At 59.1% G+C, this 19,363-nt stretch overlaps 1 protein-coding gene across 1 annotated transcript; it reads left to right on the top strand.

Annotated features, from left to right (window-relative positions):
• The first annotated feature begins 158 nt into the window (after nt 1–158).
• LOC119100251 (uncharacterized) lies at nt 159–19,120 on the top strand. Its single transcript, XM_037223358.1, has 15 exons — nt 159–325; nt 558–766; nt 2,307–2,779; nt 3,116–3,348; nt 3,667–3,879; nt 4,132–4,257; nt 4,369–4,483; nt 5,870–6,021; nt 10,015–10,174; nt 12,590–12,810; nt 13,487–13,645; nt 14,682–14,823; nt 15,754–15,908; nt 17,052–17,205; nt 17,531–19,120. The coding sequence occupies exons 1-15, from the start codon at nt 182–184 to the stop codon at nt 17,704–17,706; spliced, it is 2,832 nt and encodes a 943-aa protein (XP_037079253.1). The 5' UTR covers nt 159–181; the 3' UTR covers nt 17,707–19,120.
• Nucleotides 19,121–19,363: the final 243 nt, after the last annotated feature.

The raw sequence follows: 19,363 nt of genomic DNA, 5'->3' as shown, positions 1-19,363 counted from the left end.
CCATAAGCAAATGGTGCATAGATTATCCAGTAACAACGTTTGCTAGATGGGAGGCTTGACATGGTGCTGCTCCGTCATACCACCGTCTTATCTGGCTAGGTGTCTTGAATTTTGAAGGCACTGAATTTGTCTGAACTATTTGCTTGTGTTCCCAAAAGGTTCCCTGGCAGTCGGGAGAACAATGGAATGTGCAGCAGCAGTATCTGGTGTGGCGCTTATGGCCACCCTATCGATGTTGCTGCCGCACTTAGCAGCGGTGCATCTCAGTCTGCTGGCACTGCTGCTGTTCTGCTCACTCTGTCTTGTGGCTGGTCTCATCTTGGAGGTAAGCACAAAATCATTGTGTTGTCTGCAATAGCACGTATTTCTGTGTGACGTTTGAATGATTCAATACATTGCAAAGGGCAGCAAGGAAGCCACATGTCTAGTTAGTCAGAGGATGTTACAAGTTATTCTTTTGTCCAGCTTGAATGCAAATCTGAACATAACAAATTATATGGCGGCTGCAGTCCTCTGTCAGTCTGCATTCTGCTCACACTGTTGCTTGCCACTGGAAGCTTCTTGGGCAGCATCCGCTGGCCTCCGAACGCTGGGAGCACTACCTGGACGAGCTGCAGCTGCTGGCCCATCACGCGCTGCCGGAGCACGTGCCGGCGCCGACGGTGGCAGTGCCGCCCGCGGTGCCGCCCGAGCCAGCCGGCGACGCCTTCCAGGCCGAGCTTATCGGCCTCGTGGGCGATGTCGAGCGTCAGTACATCCTCAGCTGGTGAGAGCGATGGGCTATCAGTACATCCTCAGCTGGTAAGAGGGGCGGGAGGCTGTCAGTACATCCTCAGCTGGTGAGAGCGATGGTCTGCCAATACATCGTCAGCTGGTGAGAGCGATGGGCTGTCAGTACATCCTCAGCTGGTAAGAGCGATGGGCTGTCAGTACATCCTCAGCTGGTGGGAGCGATGGGCTATCAGTACATCCTCAGCTGGTGAGAGCGATGGGCTGTCAGTACATCCTCAGCTGTTAAGAACGATGGGCTGTCAGTACATCCTCAGCTGGTAAGAGCGATGGGTTGTCAGTACATCCTCAGCTGGTGAGAGCGGTGGGCGTCAGTACATCCTCAGCTGGTGAGAGGGTCGGCTGTTAGTACATCCTCAGTGGCTGAGAGCGGTGGGCCGTCAATACACCCTCAGCTGGTGAGAGGAGTGGGCTGTCAGTACATCCTCAGCTGGTGAGAGGGTCGGCTGTTAGTACATCCTCAGTGGCTGAGAGCGGTGGGCCGTCAGTACACTCTCAGCTGGTGAGAGGAGTGGGCTGTCAATGCATCGTCGGGTGGTGAGAGGGATGGGCTGTCAGTACATTCTCAGGTGGTGAAAGCGATGGGCTGTTAGTACATCCTCAGTGGCTGAGAGCGGTGGGCCGTCAGTACACCCTCAGCTGGTGAGAGGAGTGGGCTGTCAATGCATCGTCGGGTGGTGAGAGGGATGGGCTGTCAGTACATTCTCAGGTGGTGAAAGCGATGGGCTGTTAGTACATCCGCAACTGGTGAGGGGGGTGGGCTGTCCGTACATCCACAGCTAGTGAGAGGGTTGGCTATCAGTACATCCGCACCTGGTGAGAGCGGTGGCTGTCGGCGCAGACCATAGCTTTCTCGTAGACGTGAGCAGTTAGGCCATCATGTGACCACGCAGTTGGCGCTCTGCAAAGCCCGAATCATTATCATCACCCACCAGGCATCCTGTCAACATCTGCCGCTCAACATATACTCTCTTGACGCTTGCTAGGTGGAGATGTCCATTCGCTTTTTTTGCAGCAGCAGGTCTACCCAACTATTAGGTCCTGCGATAACAGGAGATGGCCATTACTGCAGTCGTCCGTTGTTGCTGGATGACCTGCCCTGGGTCGCTACAGTATATCTGCCGTCAGCTGCAGACAGTGTTCGCGTGCATGCCACGTTATCATGTTTTCAAAGTCATATTTGAATATGCTCTGATTCGAACTAGCATGTTTAAAGCACCATCCCGATTGGAAGCTTCATCCTTCAATCAGCCTTTGAATGCTCGAAGGCAGCTTTTGTGCCAGTTTTCCTGAACTCGAGCACGTGCCTGCCATCGTGCCTGCCTGAGTCGTCATCGCAGTAGCTAGGCGGCTCAGCCGAGCGGCCGGTCGGTTGTGTGGCTCCGGGAGCACAGCTGCGGCATCATTGATACTGGCTGGACACTGGTGCTTGTGGTACCCGTATCCGGTGATGTCCGGGCCAAGCGCCCATTCCAACGCCTGCACGGCTGACGGCTGTCGCACCCGACCGTGGACAGGTACTCCGATATCAGCCGTGAGATGTCGTTCCCGCGTCGGGGCAAGGCGCTGCTGGATGAGGCGGTGTACGAGCTGGCCGGACGCGCCTCCTCGCTAAACGCGCGCCGTCTACTGATCCGCGTGACGCGGCTGTTCCACCTACACTACGAGCGCCACAGGCGGGCGGCGGCCCGCGCCGGCCGCCGGCCCCTGCAGGCTGTGTATCGGTACCGGCACCCGGTGAGCCGCGGCCGACTCGCTGAGCCGGCCTACCTGACCGCCATGGCCGGCCGCCTTCTGCGTGAGCTGGTGCCTGCGCGGATTCGCCTCCTCGGCTCACCTGAGCTCTTCCTGGACCGTATTCTGGCCAGCGCCGTGCTGCGCAACCTGCTGGACCGCGTGAGCGAGCCGGCCACCTTGCAGCGCTGGCTGCTGGAGGCGTTAGCCGAGCCGCGCCCTTCGCCCGAGCCGGCAGTCGTGCCGCCGCCGTCTGGCCCGCCGCCGCCGTCCGACCTGCCACCGCCGTCTGACCCGCCGCCGCCGACTGACCCGCCACCGCCGTCTGACCCGCCGCTGACCGCCCTCGTCAGCGTGGCCGACCAGTCGAGTCAGACACACGACGAGTTCATAGTGTCGCCGCGGCCGCTGCGCTGCCCCGCCGACCGTCCGCCGTACACGCGGAGCCGACGGCTGGGCACGCCGACGTCCGACGCCGGCACACAGACACGGCGCATCTGGGAGCGCCGCGCAGAGCGGCGCTCGGTGCGCGGCGGCCTGCGCACGGCCCTACCCAGCTCCACGGCGCTGGCCGTGCGCGACGCGTTGCCAGTGGCCGCCTGTGGCCCGTTCGCCAAGCTGTGGCGGCCGGCGGAGCGAGTTGCCGACTCGGCGGCAGGCCTCAGCAGTTTCCCGTTCGGCGGCGACAGTGTAGTGCTGGGCATCACGGAGGAGGAGTACCGACGGCAGGTGGATGCGGAGGCGGAACGCCACTGGCGGGCCAAGGAACGCGCCCGCCGCCGCCGGCGCCGGATGCAGCACCGGCGCAGCAACAGCCTGGACGACGTAAGTGTGGAGCTGCGGCCGGCGCCGCCTGGCCGGCTGCGGCCCGATCACACGGAGGCGCCGGCGGTGCTGCCCGTCTCCCGATCCGTCTGCCATCTGGAGGCGCTCGGAAGCCCGAAAGAGGCGGCGGACGCGACCGACGAGCGCACGAGGAGTAGGAGCGGCCTGCTGCGTGGGGAAGCTGTGCAGAGAAACCCGCTGAATCGCACGGAAGAGCTGGACCAGCGGGCGTCCGTGGGGTCGGGGTGCCCGGCGGCGGTCTCCGTCGACTCTGAGCCCCCGTCAGCGGCACCCGCTCCGGCCGTGTGCGCGACCAAGGCGAGCACGCCGGAGCGAGAGACGGAGCTGGCGGCGCAGCGCGGGCCGGGCGCCACGGAGGAGAGACCCGAGGGCCGCGCTGGCGGCGGCATTGCCCGCAGCGCCAGCAGTGGCAGTATTCCGACCCGGGCTCGCGCCAAGTTCCAGAGCATGCTGCAGTCCGCCGCGCAGGGAATCGCCAAGAAGGCGCCCCCGCTGACGTCAAGCCGCTTTGTGACTAACGCGTCTTGCCAGTTGCCGACGCCAGCGGTCCCCGCCACGGCTGCCGCGTCAAGCCCTTCCTCAGTGCAAGCCTCTTCTGGCGATCTCTCCACGGGGGCCTCGTGTACCCCGTCTGCCGTGGGCGCGCAGTCAGGCCCCTCCTCGCTGGGAGTCTCGGCCGCGCCCTCCGCCGCGTCGAATCCGCCCGCCCGCTCGGCGCCGGCGGCGGCGCCGCGCTCCGGCTCGCCGCTGTCGTCGCCCGAGTACGAGGAGTCGGACGACTTCGCCGGCACGATCGCCAAGCTGCGGGCCGTGCTGGAGGAGCGCCGCCAGCTGAGCGGCAGCCTGAGCAGCGGCACTGACACGCCCAGCTACAGCAGCTGCCCGCCGGCGCTGCCGCCGTTCGCCGAGGACGAGCCGGCCGCGTCCTCAGCGGCCGGCGGCGCTGGCGCTGGCGGCGGCGCTGAGACGGTGCGCTCTGTGATCGACGGCGTGCGCCAGCGGCTGTTTCACCGCGACAGCAGCTCGGCCAGCTCCAACTGCTCACCGGGGCCGCGCTCGCTCGAGGGGCTGGTGCACCGCGACTCTGCCGCCTCCATCTACAGCGCAAAGTCCGGTAAGTAGGAGCCCGGCATGGGCAGGCACTGGTCGGACATGTAGCGGCAGGTCTTGAATATCGAGGTACAAGCTGCTCGCTTTTGAATTGAACGATTTGTTGATTTTTTCCGTTTCTAAGTAGTTTGTCAAAAGTTCACGTCTATTCTTCTTGTAAAGTAGTCAAGACAGAACTTCAGCAACGGTGGGACCGGCTTTAGAAAGCTCGTGCTGGAGCTCGTGCCTGCTCTCGCACGGCCAACCATCTCTGCGGAATCTCACTTTTTGTAATTAAAAGCCAGTTTTTCACGGCTGGCAGATGGACTTACTTTAGGCATCATATTTGTGTACGCAGCTGTGCATAGCGTGCACCGCAGCCAGACCGCACACAAATTGAAAGCTGTGCGGCAGCGGTGTGGGGCAGCCTGCTTAAGCAGTAAAGCTCATGGGTTCCGCTTGGCTCGCAGCGAGGAGTTGAATGCGTGCTCATTTATGAGTCTCAAGTGCCTGCTTCCATTTGCGAACCTCAAAGCAGCAGCTTTATGTTTAATTGACGCCAGAACCGCTTCCAAACACTGAAAAGGCTCTGCACACGGTGTCTCTGGTACTTCACCCATGACTATCACAAATATTTCGGAGGCAACCACAGGATACATTTTACTTGTACGATTGTGCCGAGACATGGTTACGGCCTTCAGACTTTTTATGACGGGGTTTGTTTGTTCATGCGCATGGTTAAATCAAGACGACTTGCATTACCCAAAGCCCGCCTTACCGAAACACGCGACACCTTTCACTCTTGGTTTCATTTAGACGTCCTTCTGCCCAAGATGACTAGAAACTTATATTCACAAATGTATCCCTGCTGGCAAAGTAGGTTGAACTATGACAACGAGGAAGCTGAACACCGTAGGATGAAGCACGGCCCTTGATGACGTAGAGATTACATGGACGTTCTTGTCAGCACTACATATAAAATGCAACGTTTGTCACGGGGTTGAGCTATCACTGGTAAGAGATCAGTTAGAGGTTTCTTGTGAAGGAAGGCAAAAACGTATTTTTGCCGAAATTCTGAGAAGCGTTAAAATCATCAGATCTAAAAATTCAAAAACGGGACGTTCAATCTATTTCGTTTGGAGCAAAAAATTCATGCTTTTCAGTACGTGCTTTCGTATTGGTCCAAATGAGAAAAAAATCACTCAGCCTCCCAAAAATCAAGTTTCACCTTTTCGATGCAACCTAATGGCGAGCCTTGTCACATACGTGGGACCGCGCCTTCAAAAGATAACACTGCCTGAACGGACGACGCTGGCCGGTCACGCTGGCTGTGCTGGCACGCGAGCGCCGGCCGTCCGGTGGCTGGCATGGTGTGCAGCAGAAGCTGCAGCAGACCGCTGCTGCGTTCCAGAGCGGGAGCTGGACCTGGCGGCATTCCCAGAGGAGATTTTTGAGGCGGCCGAGCTGCCGATGGACGGCCGCATCTTTATGAACGTGGTTATCAGCGGCACGGAGACGCAGCGCGAACGGGCCGGCGGCGAATACACCCTGTACACGGTCCAGGTGAGGCGGCGAGTACACCCTGTACACGGTCCAGGTGAGGCGGCGAGCACACCCTGTACACGGTCAAAGTGAGGCGGTGAGCACACCCTGTACACGGTCCAGGTGAGGCGGCGAGCTCACCCTGTACACGGTCCAGGTAAGGCGACAAGTACACCCTGTACACGGTCCAGGTGAGGCGGCAAGCACACCCTGTACACGGTCCAGGTGAGGCGGCAAGTACACCCTGTACACGGTCCAGGCAAGGCGGCAAGTACACCCTGTACACGGTCCAGGTGAGGCGGCAAGTACACCCTGTACACGGTCCAGGCAAGGCGGCAAGTACACCCTGTACACGGTCCAGGTGAGGCGACGAGTACATCCTGTACACGGTCCAGGCAAGGCGGCAAGTACACCCTGTACACGGTCCAGGTGAGGCGACGAGCACACCCTGTACACGGTCCAGGCAAGGCGGCAAGTACACCCTGTACACGGTCCAGGTAAGGCGACGAGTACACCCTGTACACGGTCCAGGTAAGGCGACAAGTACACCCTGTGCACGGTCCAGGTGAGGCGGCAAGTACACCCTGTGCACCATTGTTGGAAAACTTGACGTTTCCTGGTATAATGTATACCAGGAGATTTTGTACTACAGAGTTGTCACTCGGTAAAATGAAGCATTTTGTACTCCATCATGATGCAACAAGGACAGCTTTTGGAAATCTCATTTTACCTCTTCGTGTCAGGACAAAATAAAACCAGAAGGTGCAACAGCTTGAGACTTGCTGCTTCCATCAGGAGCCATGTATTGATATCTGCAAGAGCACAAATCTGGCACCCACCAAGCTAAGATGCTCAATAGCAAGCAGCCTGTGTTGCCACCTAGGTATGTGATAAACCGTGTATGGAAATGTGCAAAATAAAGCATGTGAATGTTAAATGAAATCGCCTTTGAACGATACCGGGAAATGAGAAACGAATACCAGAATCGCATCGGTCTGTAGATTAGCAAAGTTCTCACTTCCTATGCCCTGCGCAGACCAACTCAAACTTGAACATGACTTAACCTACCATTGACGGCGAACCGCATTAACTGCCAAGGGTGCAACGAACATTCATAAAAAACCGCACGCCCAATCCCTTCCGCAGACGGCCGCCTACCCACGCGCCGCCACTGTTGGCAATGCAAATAACAATCACTCGCAATTCAGTGTCGGAAACGTCTCAACTATTCAGCGGCTGACGCCCGCCTCCCAGCTCAGGAGGAGGTCGAACCTAGCAAAACTCCCCAATTGGCTTTAATGATTTGCCTCCTGGTGTCTGATTTGTCAAGAGCATAAATATTCCGCTCGTGCTCATGCCTTGAACATATTTGTAAACATTAGATTTGTAAACATTTGAAGAGAAGCTGTATAGAGATATCACGATTATAAAGGACTTATTTGTACTCATCCAGAACCACCATGTGGTTGGATTTTTGGCCACTTCCTGGTATCCGGAATACAAAAATGTTCGGCAGCTGTGGATTTAAACCAAGTCAGATTTGTCACTTAGGGATGTGAAATTAAAGCTGGTAATTCAGGCTTTACAAAAATGCCCTTTTAAGTCGAAAAACGTTGCTATAAATACAAAAAAACTTCGGAGACAGCCATCTTACTCCAGCAAAAACACCAGGACACCGGAGTAACATGAACCCATAACTTTGGCCCGGCAGATAGAGGAAAAGGGTTTATTAGGACAAAAGCATCGATTCATTGCAACCTAAATTGTCATCTTTCACAACGATATCGGCTAAAGCGCATCAAAATCCACTAATACCTTGCGTTATCCGCCGGAGTCAGCGGAGTGACTGCCTCCGGTCCCTGCTGGCCGGCTTGGACGGGTCTGTCAGGCATTGTACTAACGCTGGCTCGGTGAATCGGTTGAGAGTGCTTCCTGTCTCTAGTATTCGGCTGGGACGTGCAGGGCCTCGTGTGCTGTCCGGGAGTTGGAAGGTGGAGGGCATGAATGTTTAGCCGTTTTTAAAACCAGTTGGCTGGTGGAGCGTGAGTAGCGTGACCGTGGTGGAGCGTGAGTAGCGTGATCGTGGTGTAGCATGAGTAGGTGGCCGTCTGTGGCACGTTCATTTGCTTTTTGTGTACCATTTTTGTCTGGCTGTGCGTATCGTACCCACCCTCCATTTTGGACGGTGTATAATCCCGGTGTGTAGCTACCCTCCAGTTTAGAAAGTGCATAAGCCCGATGCGTAATTACCCTCGGTTTTTTTTTGGGGGGGGGGGTGTGTGTGTACACACAGAATCTTTCATAAATTGCAAACAAATGTACATGCACATGTGTTTCATAGTACAGGGTATGCGACTGTGTTGTTTCAGTGTGCCGTGTTTAATACTGATATTTTCTTTCATTTAAAGTGCTTTTACATGAATTCCTGTATATGAAAAGTGGCGCTTTTGTTGAGTGACACCCACTGTATTATTATCTCTCAAAGATAACCTAAATAAAGCTATAATGGCCCGCAGCGCTTGGATGATTTTATACTCCACTGTAGAAAATTTGTACTCCGCTACCAGGAAATTTTTTGGAATTTCCAACACTGCTGTACACGACCCAGGTGAGGCGGCAAGTACACCCTGTACACGGTCCAGGTGAGGCGACGAGTACACCCTGTACACGGTCCAGGTGAGGCGACGAGTACACCCTGTACACGGTCCAGGTGAGGCGGCAAGTACACCCTGTACACGGTCCAGGTGAGGCGGCAAGTACACCCTGTACACGGTCCAGGTGAGGCGACGAGTACACCCTGTACACGGTCCAGGTAAGGCGGCAAGTACACCCTGTACACGGTCCAGGTGAGGCGACGAGTACACCCTGTACACGGTCCAGGCAAGGCGGCAAGTACACCCTGTACACGGTCCAGGTGAGGCGACGAGTACATCCTGTACACGGTCCAGGCAAGGCGGGCAAGTACAACCCTGTACACGGTCCAGGTGAGGCGACGAGTACACCCTGTACACGGTCCAGGCAAGGCGGCAAGTACACCCTGTACACGGTCCAGGTAGGCGACGAGTACACCCTGTACACGGTCCAGGCAAGGCGGCAAGTACACCCTGTACACGGTCCAGGCAAGGCGGCAAGTACACCCTGTACACGGTCCAGGCAAGGCGGCAAGTACACCCTGTACACGGTCCAGGTGAGGCGTCGCGCCCACACACGGCCAGCCGAAGTAGCTGCGCCGGGTAGCGGCCACACGCCCTGTGGCCTACGTGACGCCGTGTACCTGCGTGTGCTGACTAACGCATACTGTCGACCAAAATGACATTTCATGTTAGGAAGAAGTTTCATCGCGTATCATTCCGGCAGCTTTGGAAGCTATCTTGCGGTAAAGAAGCCTCAGGGGCATTTTCTCCGTAAAGGTTAAATGCCCCTGTTTTTCCGGCCCACGGCTGTCTTTCCGCCTGCGCGTGCGTGCCGATTTAGCTGGACCTTAATGTTATGTAGCAGGAACTACGGTCCGCAGTGTTTGGGTTCGGAGGACCATGTGCGCTCCTGCGTATTCTTCCTCCATGCAATGTTCTATGCGCGGCGTTTAAGGATTACTTGTGTATGCAGCCCAATTGTGTGTTGCGACATACCAGAGAGCTTTGTGCGCCTCATTTGTGATGTCTTGTTAACATGTGCTCTATACGAAATTAACTGTTTTACCTTTCAGATGTTTGTTGTATACCTTTTGTGCGTCTTTTCGTACTGCACCTGCATCACTTGAAACCGTAACAGCCACTTTGTGGATGGTTTCCAATTTACTGGTACTGCTACTGATATGTACGCATTCTATGCCTGCTTGCCCTCAGTGCACTTCATTCAATGGTCTCGTTTGAAATTTGCGCAAGAATGGTCGCAAAAAAAAATAAATATTAGAAGCTGACACGCTGCACGGGACCTTGGTACGGGGGGGGGGAGGGGGAGGCGGGGGAAGCGTTTACCTCCGTCCTCACCAATGTCCCGTTGTACGCCGGACAGTACGATGGCCTGTATCTGGCGGCCGCCGAGGGGGACGACCCCGAACAGTCCGAGACGTCCATGGTGCTCAAGACGAACGTGGTGCGGCGTCGGTTCCGCGAGTTCCTCAACCTGCACGCCCGCCTGGAGGCCAGCCCCGCGTATCGGCACCTGCTCCGAGGTGAGACCGGACCGAGGCCCTGTGTCTGGAGGCCGGCCCCGCTTACCGGCGCCTGCTCTGAGGTGAGACTGGACCGAGGCCCTCTGCCTGGAGGCCAGCCCCGCGTACCGGCACCTGCTCCGAGGTGAGACTGGACCGAGGCCCTGTGTCTGGAGGCCAGCCCCGCGTACCGGCGCCTGCTCCGAGGTGAGACCGGACCGAGGCCCTGTGTCTGGAGGCCGGCCCCGCTTACCGGCGCCTGCTCTGAGGTGAGACTGGACCGAGGCCCTCTGCCTGGAGGCCAGCCCCGCGTACCGGCACCTGCTCCGAGGTGAGACTGGACCGAGGCCCTGTGTCTGGAGGCCAGCCCCGCGTACCGGCGCCTGCTCTGAGGTGAGACTGGACCGAGGCCCTGTGTCTGGAGGCCAGCCCCGCGTACCGGCGCCTGCTCTGAGGTGAGACTGGACCGAGGCCCTCTGCTTGGAGGCCCGCCCCGTGTACCGGCACCCGTCCCAGGTGAGACTGGACCGAGGCCCTCTGCCTGGAGGCCAGCCCCGCGTACCGGCACCTGCTCCGAGGTGAGACTGGACCGAGGCCCTCTGCCTGGAGGCCAGCCCCGCGTTCTGGACCGAGGCCCTCTGCCTGGAGGTCAGTCCTGTATACCGGCACCCGTCCCAGGTGAGAATGGACCGAGCCTTCTGCCCGTAGGCCGGCAGAAGGCCTCGTACATCCCGTGTACCGGCATATCCAGACATATCCAGTCTCATCTGGGATGGGTATCCCAGGTGAGACTAGATCGAGGCGCTCTGCCTGGAGGCCAGCCCCGCGTGCCAGCACCTGCTTCGAGGTGAGACTGGACCGAGGCCCTCCATAAACGCGCGCTCTCTAATGTCACATTTAACACTCGCCGGACGAGAGACTTTAGGTGGACACTGATCAGACATGCTGGAATCATTTATAAGGTACGGTACGCATGATACAGAAGTTTTCGGGTTACAACGTTACACAACATCCAGAGAAATGAAAATATAGGATGTTTTAAAGGCTGCGATTAAGGACGTGTTTTGTCGGGAACATGACGGCCGTGTATCGTGGTCACTCGTTTTGTAACGCCCGTTTGTCATACTGAAACGAACTCTGAAACACCATCCTGCATCAAGCTGCTCTATCGGATCTTGACGCATAATGATGCGATTCTTTCAAGCGGTATTGAGTCAGGCCATCCAATCTCAAACTAGGGAACGTGCAACAGATGTGTTTTGAGGGAAAAATGTCCGAGGCTGTTCACCTTCTAATTGAAGCACTACGCTTCAGTTTAAGCAAAGTTTTACTGTCTGGTGCATGCTAGGCGCTATCTACGCTATATCTTGTCGCATCCTGTTTAGTTCATGCAGTTCTTGAGAGATCAACGTATGTTGCGGTACGTCGTATATCAGTGCTTTCCATTGCTGCTCGCATACCACATAGATGACACGTGATCAGTGATACCCGCGCACAGTTTGATGACACGTGATCAATGATACGTACCCGCGCACAGTTTGATGACACGATCAGTGATACGTACCCGCGCACTTTGATGACACGTGGTCAGTGCTTAGCATCCGCGCACAGTTCGATGACACGTGATCAGGGGTACGTACCCGCGCAGTTTGATAACACGTGACCATTGATTAGCATCCGCACACAGTTCGATGACACATGATCAGTGATACGTACCCGCGCAGTTTGATGACACGCGATCAGTGATGAGCATCCGCGCACAGTTTGATGACACGTGATCAGTGATACGTACCGGCGCGCGTTTTGATGCGCACTAGCATTTGCCGCTTCCGGCCGGAGCCCAGCATGTTTTTGGGATGTCTGCGGCCCCGCCCCACAAGTGTAAAAATCACCTGTCTCTGGTAGGGGCAAGGGAACACCAAACAAAGGCATGAATGGGCCCAGTATTCACTCTTGCCTGTACGGAGGAGAGTCTGCCTCAGCGTAAGATCGTCACCCGTTGCGTAAGCTGGACCTTGGCGCTGTGCAGGAGCTGACTGGCCCAAAGCGTGCCATGTATAAGTCGTGCCACACATGGCGTCTTAGTGCACACATTTCGTTACAATACGTCGTGAATGTGATGTACTGCCAATGTGTTTTTTGTTGTTGACAGATTTCGTTTTTGTTATCTCACGTGCAGTGATGGCGGCCGGTTAACTATTCGTCATAAGTCGTTACGCGTAAGATTGTTTTCAGCAGCGATTTGCTCCGCTACCAATCAGAGATCCGTGCCGTCGTTTCAGTGCTGTAACAATGGCGATGAAACGGTGGTGCGTCAGGGATGACAATGATAGACAAATATTTTGCATCTTCCGCTACAACTGACTGGTGCACACTGAGACCACGTCAGACACTGGAAGCTCTCCCTTCACAAGGACCACCCCGCGCGTTCTCCAGGCATCAAGGAGCCTAGCCGGTGGCAAACATTGCCATTCAGCCGGCTGGACAGCGCCGCGATCGTGTCCCGGCGCACCTTCCTGGAGCGGTACCTCTGCCAGCTGTGCGCCAGACCCGAGATATCCACCAGCGACGAGCTCAAGGAGTTCATGGCCTACGAGACGGACGGCAGCATCGCCTTCATTCGCAAGCCGGCCATCAACGTGCCGCGGATAGACCAGGTGAGGTCGGCGTCTCCGTTAGCGCGAACGACCGCCACTGACCCGCCGCCGCACGAGCCCAGTCGGGACCGAGAGTGTCTGCTCCAGCTCGCGTCGTGTGCTTTAAGAAAAGCAGTGCACGCATGGCCCTCTTTGAGCCGCTGGGGGTGGCAGCGACCGCGTGAGCTATGAGTGACTGGAGAGCAGAGCGCAGTCGGAGATCAAGCCAGAACACCACCGCTGTAGCAATCCTGGCTGTCACTTCGCAGGTTTGATTGCCGTTTTGGCATTGGTAAATTCTCCGAACCCCGGATGTCGTCAGAAAAACGATGTCTTAAGTGTACGAATTCCTTCGGCGTGTTGAAGCGTTCGTATGATTTTTTTTCTCGCTCGCGTTAATAACGTCACATAGTGTCATCTTGCCAAGGTCGCCGGCGCCCTTTGCGTCGTTTTACGCCAATTTGCTGTTATTGATCTGACCGCTGTCCCGCCTGTTGACGCTGATCTGATGGGTATACCCCTGGTGGCTCTGATCTGATGGGTTTACCTCTGGTGGCGCTGATCTGATGGGTATATCCCAGGTGGCGCTGATCTGATCGGCATGCTGCTGGTGGCGCTGGTCTGATCGGTGTTCTGTTTGTTGGCGGACGTTCGTCTCCGGGCCGCATGTTGGCATTGTTTGCTCTGTGTGCGCCAGATGTTCACCAAGACAATGTCGGGCGTGCTGAAGACGATCCGCACGGCACTGCCCAGCTTCGACAGCGGCGAGTCGCAACGAAAACACTCTGAGGAGCGCCGACCCGTCAGCATCGGCTACAAGTACAACGTCCACGTGATGTGCGGCACCGACGAGCAGGTGCGCCCTGCGAGCGGGGCGGCCCTCCGACTGGTGACCAGCCCCAGCCGGAGCGGGAGCGCCCCCCCCCCCCCCCCTCCTCACCCCGACCTCGACCCCGACTGGTGTCGCTGACTGGGCCAACCGACTACGCCACCGCAGACCGGCTGCGGTTCAGATCAGAGAAGTCAGATGTGTCGCAGTGGTCGATATTGCAGTACTGAGACGCCTGCCATTTTCCCGGGTGCTGTGAACATTTGGCGACGCTCGTGTTGTGCGCTTTATTGTTCAGTGCACATGTGGTATGCGTGTTCTCGTCGGCCAGTCATGGTATGTTAACCAGCTGCCATCCGCGCCAGCTCGTCTGGGACACTGCCGCAATAATCGCACAGTACCCGTGCAAGATACAATCTATTGTAAAATTTTGCGCTGCCGCAAACCCTCTCACTGGCTTTATTGCTCTGTATGTATGAGGCGACTAGAGGGGTACACGTGGGCTGAAGTATAGCGGCGCGGAAGTTTCAGCGCAGGTTTCACAGGTCTCAGGTTGGGCGGGATGCGGGTGTGGCCTGCCGCGCACGACGGAAAGCGGGTCGGGTGAAGCGTGCGGGCGCGGGTGGGCCGCCACCGCTGCCGCGCCGGTTGTCTCCCCCCCCCCCCCCCCCTCTCACAGGCCGGACGGGGGCGGCGTCCTCGTCCTGAGCCGAGGCGTTGGTGGTGGGTGGGCCGCCACTGCTGCCGCGCCGGCTGTCTCCCCCCTCCCTCTCGCAGGCCGGACGGGGGCGGCGTCCTCGTCCTGAACCGAGGCGTTGGTGGTGGGTGGGCGACACCCTCGCTCCGATCGAGTCAGCGTCTTCGTCACTTGACGCCGCGTCAGGCTCATGACGCTGTTTGTCGGCGCGGGTGGCGGACTGCGCGCCTCAGCAGTCGAGGTGACGCCCCGGTCGTCGCCTCCAGTACGGGGCGCCCCGCAGGCGGGCAGCCGGCCTGTAGATGTCACAGACTGGCATCCCTGCCGCCTTGGGACAGCCCGGCTCAGTGCCGCCTCCGCCCGCAGATGTCACCGGTGGAGATGCATCTGAAGGAGCTGATCGTGGAGTGGGACAAGCTGTCGGCGGTGCCACTGCAGCGCACGGGCACGTCGACCGTCGGTCGCTCAGGCACCGACGACAGCGACTCGGACGCCTCCTTTGAGGACGGTGAGGAGAAGCGCCAGACTGGGGGCGTCACTAGGGCGCCACTGGGGGGGTTGCGGCTGGCGCCCTCACGCCTCACACCTCCCGTACAGCTCCTCTGACGCGCCTCGGGTGTGGCGTCCGCCCAGACGCACGGGTTCCGTCCAGACTGCTCCTGAAGTGGAAGAGGGGTTCTCAGCACTCTCCAACATCAGTTCGAGAAGGAAGTGAACAGTCTGTCGGCCTGTGTCGGTGTGTGTGCCCTGTCCAGACTCGTCACGTCGGCCTGTGTCGGTGTGTGTACCCTGTCCAGACTCGTCACGCCGGCCTATGTCGGTGTGTGTACCCTGTCCAGACTCGTCACGTCGGCCTGCGTCGGTGTGTGTACCCTGTCCAAAATCGTCACGTCGGCCTGTGTCGGTGTGTGTACCTTGTCCAGAATCGTCACGTCGGCCTGTGTCGGTGTGTGTACCCTGTCCAAAATCGTCACGTCGGCCTGTGTCGGTGTGTGTGCCCTGTCCAGACTCGCCACGTCGGCCCGTGTCGGTGTGTGTACCCTGTCCAGACTCGTCACGGCCTGTGTCGGTGTGTGTACCTTGTCCAGAATCGTCACGTCGGCCTGTGTCGGTGTGTGTACCCTGTCCAAAATCGCCACGTCGGCCTGTGTCGGTGTGTGTACCCTGTCCAGACTCGTCACGGCCTGTGTCGGTGTGTGTACCCTGTCCAGACTCGTCACGGCCTGTGTCGGTGTGTGTACCCTGTCCAGACTCGTCACGGCCTGTGTCGGTGTGTGTACCCCGTCCAAAATCGTCACGTCGGCCTGCGTCGGTGTGTGTACCCTGTCCGGACTCACCACGTCGGCCTGTGTCGGTGTGTGTGCGTGGCCTGTCCGGACTCGCCACGCGTCGGGAGCTCAGCCGCGGCGCCGACTGAGCGTGTGTGCCGGTCCGCCAGAGACGCAGCAGTACGAGCGTCACCTGCCGCTGTCGGCGGCGCTGATAGACCTGGTCGTGGAAGTGCTGCGACCGGCTGGCCATTGTGCCGCCAGCGGAACGGCCGTGCGCGCCGCCAAGGTGCTGGTGGGACGGCTGGCAGAGCACTCGCTCCAGGTAGACACCGGGCCTGTCGCCGACCTTCGAACGCTGACATACGATGTGTGGTCATGGCATGGCCGGGACCAGTCGTGGGGCTCTACATTAACTGACTGCCGAAGCGATGGTCGAGAGGCATTTGCGCGCGCCGTGTCTGTTTGTGACCAAGTTGGTAGCATGAGCCCGGCGCATTCTTTGCGATATGGTAGGCCCGCTCGTGACGGCCCTCCTCACGCGGCCGGACTGAAGGTCTCGGGCGAAGCGGCCAATGGAGCCCCCCCCCCCTCCCCTTCGACCCGCTCTGACCGCCGCTGGGCTGTTGGCACTGGTTCCTCTTGACCCGCTTTAACCGCCGCCGGGTCGGTGGCACTGGCTCCTCGTGACCCGCTCTGGCCGCCGCCGGGTCGGTGGCACTGGCTCCTCGTGACCCGCTCTGGCCGCCGCCAGGTCGGTGGCACTGGCTTCTCATGACCCGCCCCGACCGCCGCCGGGTCGGTGGCACTGGCTCCTCGTGACCCGCTCTGGCCGCCGCCGGGCCGGTGGCACTGGCTCCTCGTGACCCACTCCGACCGCCGCCGGGTCGGCGGCACTGGCTCCTCGTGACCCGCTCCGACCGCCGCCGGGTCGGCGGCACTGGCTCCTCGTGACCCGCTCCGACCGCCGCCGGACCGGTGGCACTGGCTCCTCGTGACCCGCTCCGACCGCCGCCGGGTCGGTGGCACTGGCTCCTCGTGACCCGCTCCGACCGCCGCCGGGTCGGTGGCACCGGCTCCTCGTGACCCGCTCCGACCGCCGCCGGGTCGGTGGCATTGGCTCCTCTTGACCCGCTTTGACCGCCGCCGGGCCGGTGGCACTGGCTCCTCGTGACCCGCTCCGACCGCCGCCGGGCCGGTGGCACTGGCTTCTCGTGACCCGCTCCGACCGCCGCCGGGTCGGTGGCATTGGCTCCTCGTGACCCGCTCCAACCGCCGCCGGGTCGGTGGCATTGGCTCCTCTTGACCCGCTTTGACCGCCGCCGGGCCGGTGGCACTGGCTCCTCTTGACCCGCTTTGACCGCCGCCGGGCCGGTGGCATTGGCTCCTCTTGACCCGCTTTGACCGCCGCCGGGCCGGTGGCACTGGTTCCTCTTGACCCGCTTTGACCGCCGCCGGGCCGGTGCAGCGCTCGCTGGACCAGCTGTTCCGGCCGGCCGCGTGCGTCAACTACCTTCGGATGCTGCGCGAGACGCTGTTCTCGTCGGAGCCGGAGCCGGAGGCGACGCCGCGCCCCGACGAGCTTCGTTCGGCCACCATCGCTGCCATCGTGGACCTCAGTGGTGCGTGGTGCTCGCCCTCCTCGGCGAGGAGATCCGGTCTGTCATGGCATCTGTGGCGCAGTGCAGATAAAGAGTGGATTGCTCTGAAATCACTTCGAAATCAACCACCCTGCACCGAAGTCATCTACCATTGTCGTCTATTCGCTTTGGGCGCATGTGTTTTCGCTTCTTTTTTGAAAAAATTCTGGATGATTTTTATGAAGCCTTTATGCACATGTTCCACTGCTTTTACCAGAGATGCGCTCCGCCTCTGACAGCGGTGCCCGCAGTGGCCTGGTCAGGCGGACAACTGTAGATCAGCCTGTGCCTGCTCTGTGTGTCGCAGGTGTGGTCGGTGTGGTGCTGGGCCGCTCGACCCTAGAGCAGGTGGTCGCCAGTCTGCTGGACTCTCTCCAGTCGCCGCGCATCAACCGAGATCTGGCTCTGCAGCTGCTTGACGTCCTGCTGATGGACCTGGTGCCCGACCTGGCCACGGCCACTGGGCCTGTCAGTGATCGGTGAATGTATTGTCGCTCGGGAGATGGCGCTGCCAGCATCGACTGAAGCCGCTGCAGGGGTGACGTGAGCCTCGTCTATGATTCTCTGGTTTCTGGGGACCGGCGTCCACCCGCTTCCCCCGTCTCTCACTCCCTTCTGCCTACTGCCGACTTCGCTGCCCACGGGCGGACTGCGGTCCAGCCCCAGCCGGGTGGTTCCACTGTTGTCGGCTGGCGCGGCGTGATTGCCCGCTGCTTTTGACTCAGTGCATCCCCTCTCTGATCGTTGTGTCAATTCATTCCACGCTGGACACCACATCGATGCGGAACGACGTCGATGTGACGAGCTTGTCGAGCTCCGCGGCGCGATGCGATGTACTGTTGTGCGGTCTACCCTTTCCATTTGTTACAATGTGCGAGTTTTGTGTAGTGGCATCTTGCGTGCAAGCGCTTGGAGCATATTTGCGAATATTTTGGGTATAACCGAAACGCGTCCGTACACATTCGCGGTCTAGCTGGTACAGCTAGCTACTAGGGAGTACTGGGGCCGCGAAATGTGCGCGCAGGATGCCGTTGTGTGGATCTGTGCGAGCGGAGCTTATGCCGACAGCGTATGCCACGGGCATCCAACCTCTCCGAATCTCAGCAGATCTGACAGTCGGCGCGTGTTGCAGTTGGTCATATGGCCGCGGCAATGTGGACGGCGTCAGCACAGGACGCGCCAGGGGTCGGGGATGGGGCGAGGGTCTGCGCGGGACGTGCCAGGGGTCCGGGATAGGACTGGCGTCAGCATAGGACGCGCCAGGGGTCGGGGATAGGGCGAGGGTCTGCGCAGGACGTGCCAGGGGTACGGGATAGGACTGACGTCAGCATAGGACGCGCCAGGGGCCGGGGAAAGGGCGAGGGTCTGCACGGGACGCCCCAGGGGTACGGGGATAGGGCGAGGGTCTGCACGGGACGCGTCGGGAGTTCGGGGATAGGGCGAAGGTCTTAACGGGACGCGCCAGGGGCACGGGGATAGGGTTGGCGTCTGCGCATGACGCGCCAGGGGTACGGGGATGGGGTTGGCGTCTGCACATGACGCGCCAGGGGTACGGGGGTAGGGATGGCGCGGCCTTGATCATTCGCCAGTACGCCCGGAAGTGGGACCGGAACCTATCCATGCGGGCTGGCTCCATATCTGGGACGCTATTGCGGATTGTCCACCGATTTTTTGCATTAGTGGCAGGCGCAATGATTATATATCTGGATATTTCTGACTGACATATATGGGGAGATTGGACGGCTATTCGAAACATGGTACCACAACGTTATCATTGAAATGTTCAACGTCAGGAGACTAGGGAGCACGCAAGCTATTGTTAGTGACTGAGGGGTGGAGAGGTGGCTGAGAGGCTGAGAGGCTGAGGGGCTGAGAGGCTGGAGGGGTGGCTTAGAGATGGAGAGGTGGCTGAGAGATGGAGAGGTAGCTGAGAGGCTGAGAGTTGGAGAAGGTAGCTGAGAGGCTGAGAGGTGGAGAGGTGAGGGTAGGGTTGAGCGGCGGCTGAGAGGCTGAGAAAGACTGGGAGGCGGCTGAGGGGTAGAGAGGTGGCTGAGAGGTGGCTGAGGGTTGGAGAGGTAGCTGACAGGCTGGGAGGTGGAGAGGTGAGGGTGAGGTTGAGCGGCTGCTGAGAGGCTGAGAG

The sequence above is a fragment of the Pollicipes pollicipes genome, unplaced genomic scaffold, assembly GCF_011947565.3.
Source record: "Pollicipes pollicipes isolate AB1234 unplaced genomic scaffold, Ppol_2.1 Scaffold_4881;HRSCAF=5763_pilon_pilon_pilon, whole genome shotgun sequence".
Lineage (NCBI taxonomy): Eukaryota > Metazoa > Arthropoda > Thecostraca > Pollicipedomorpha > Pollicipedidae > Pollicipes > Pollicipes pollicipes.
Note: the sequence above shows the minus strand (reverse complement) of the source record. Positions and strands in the feature narration are given on the sequence as shown.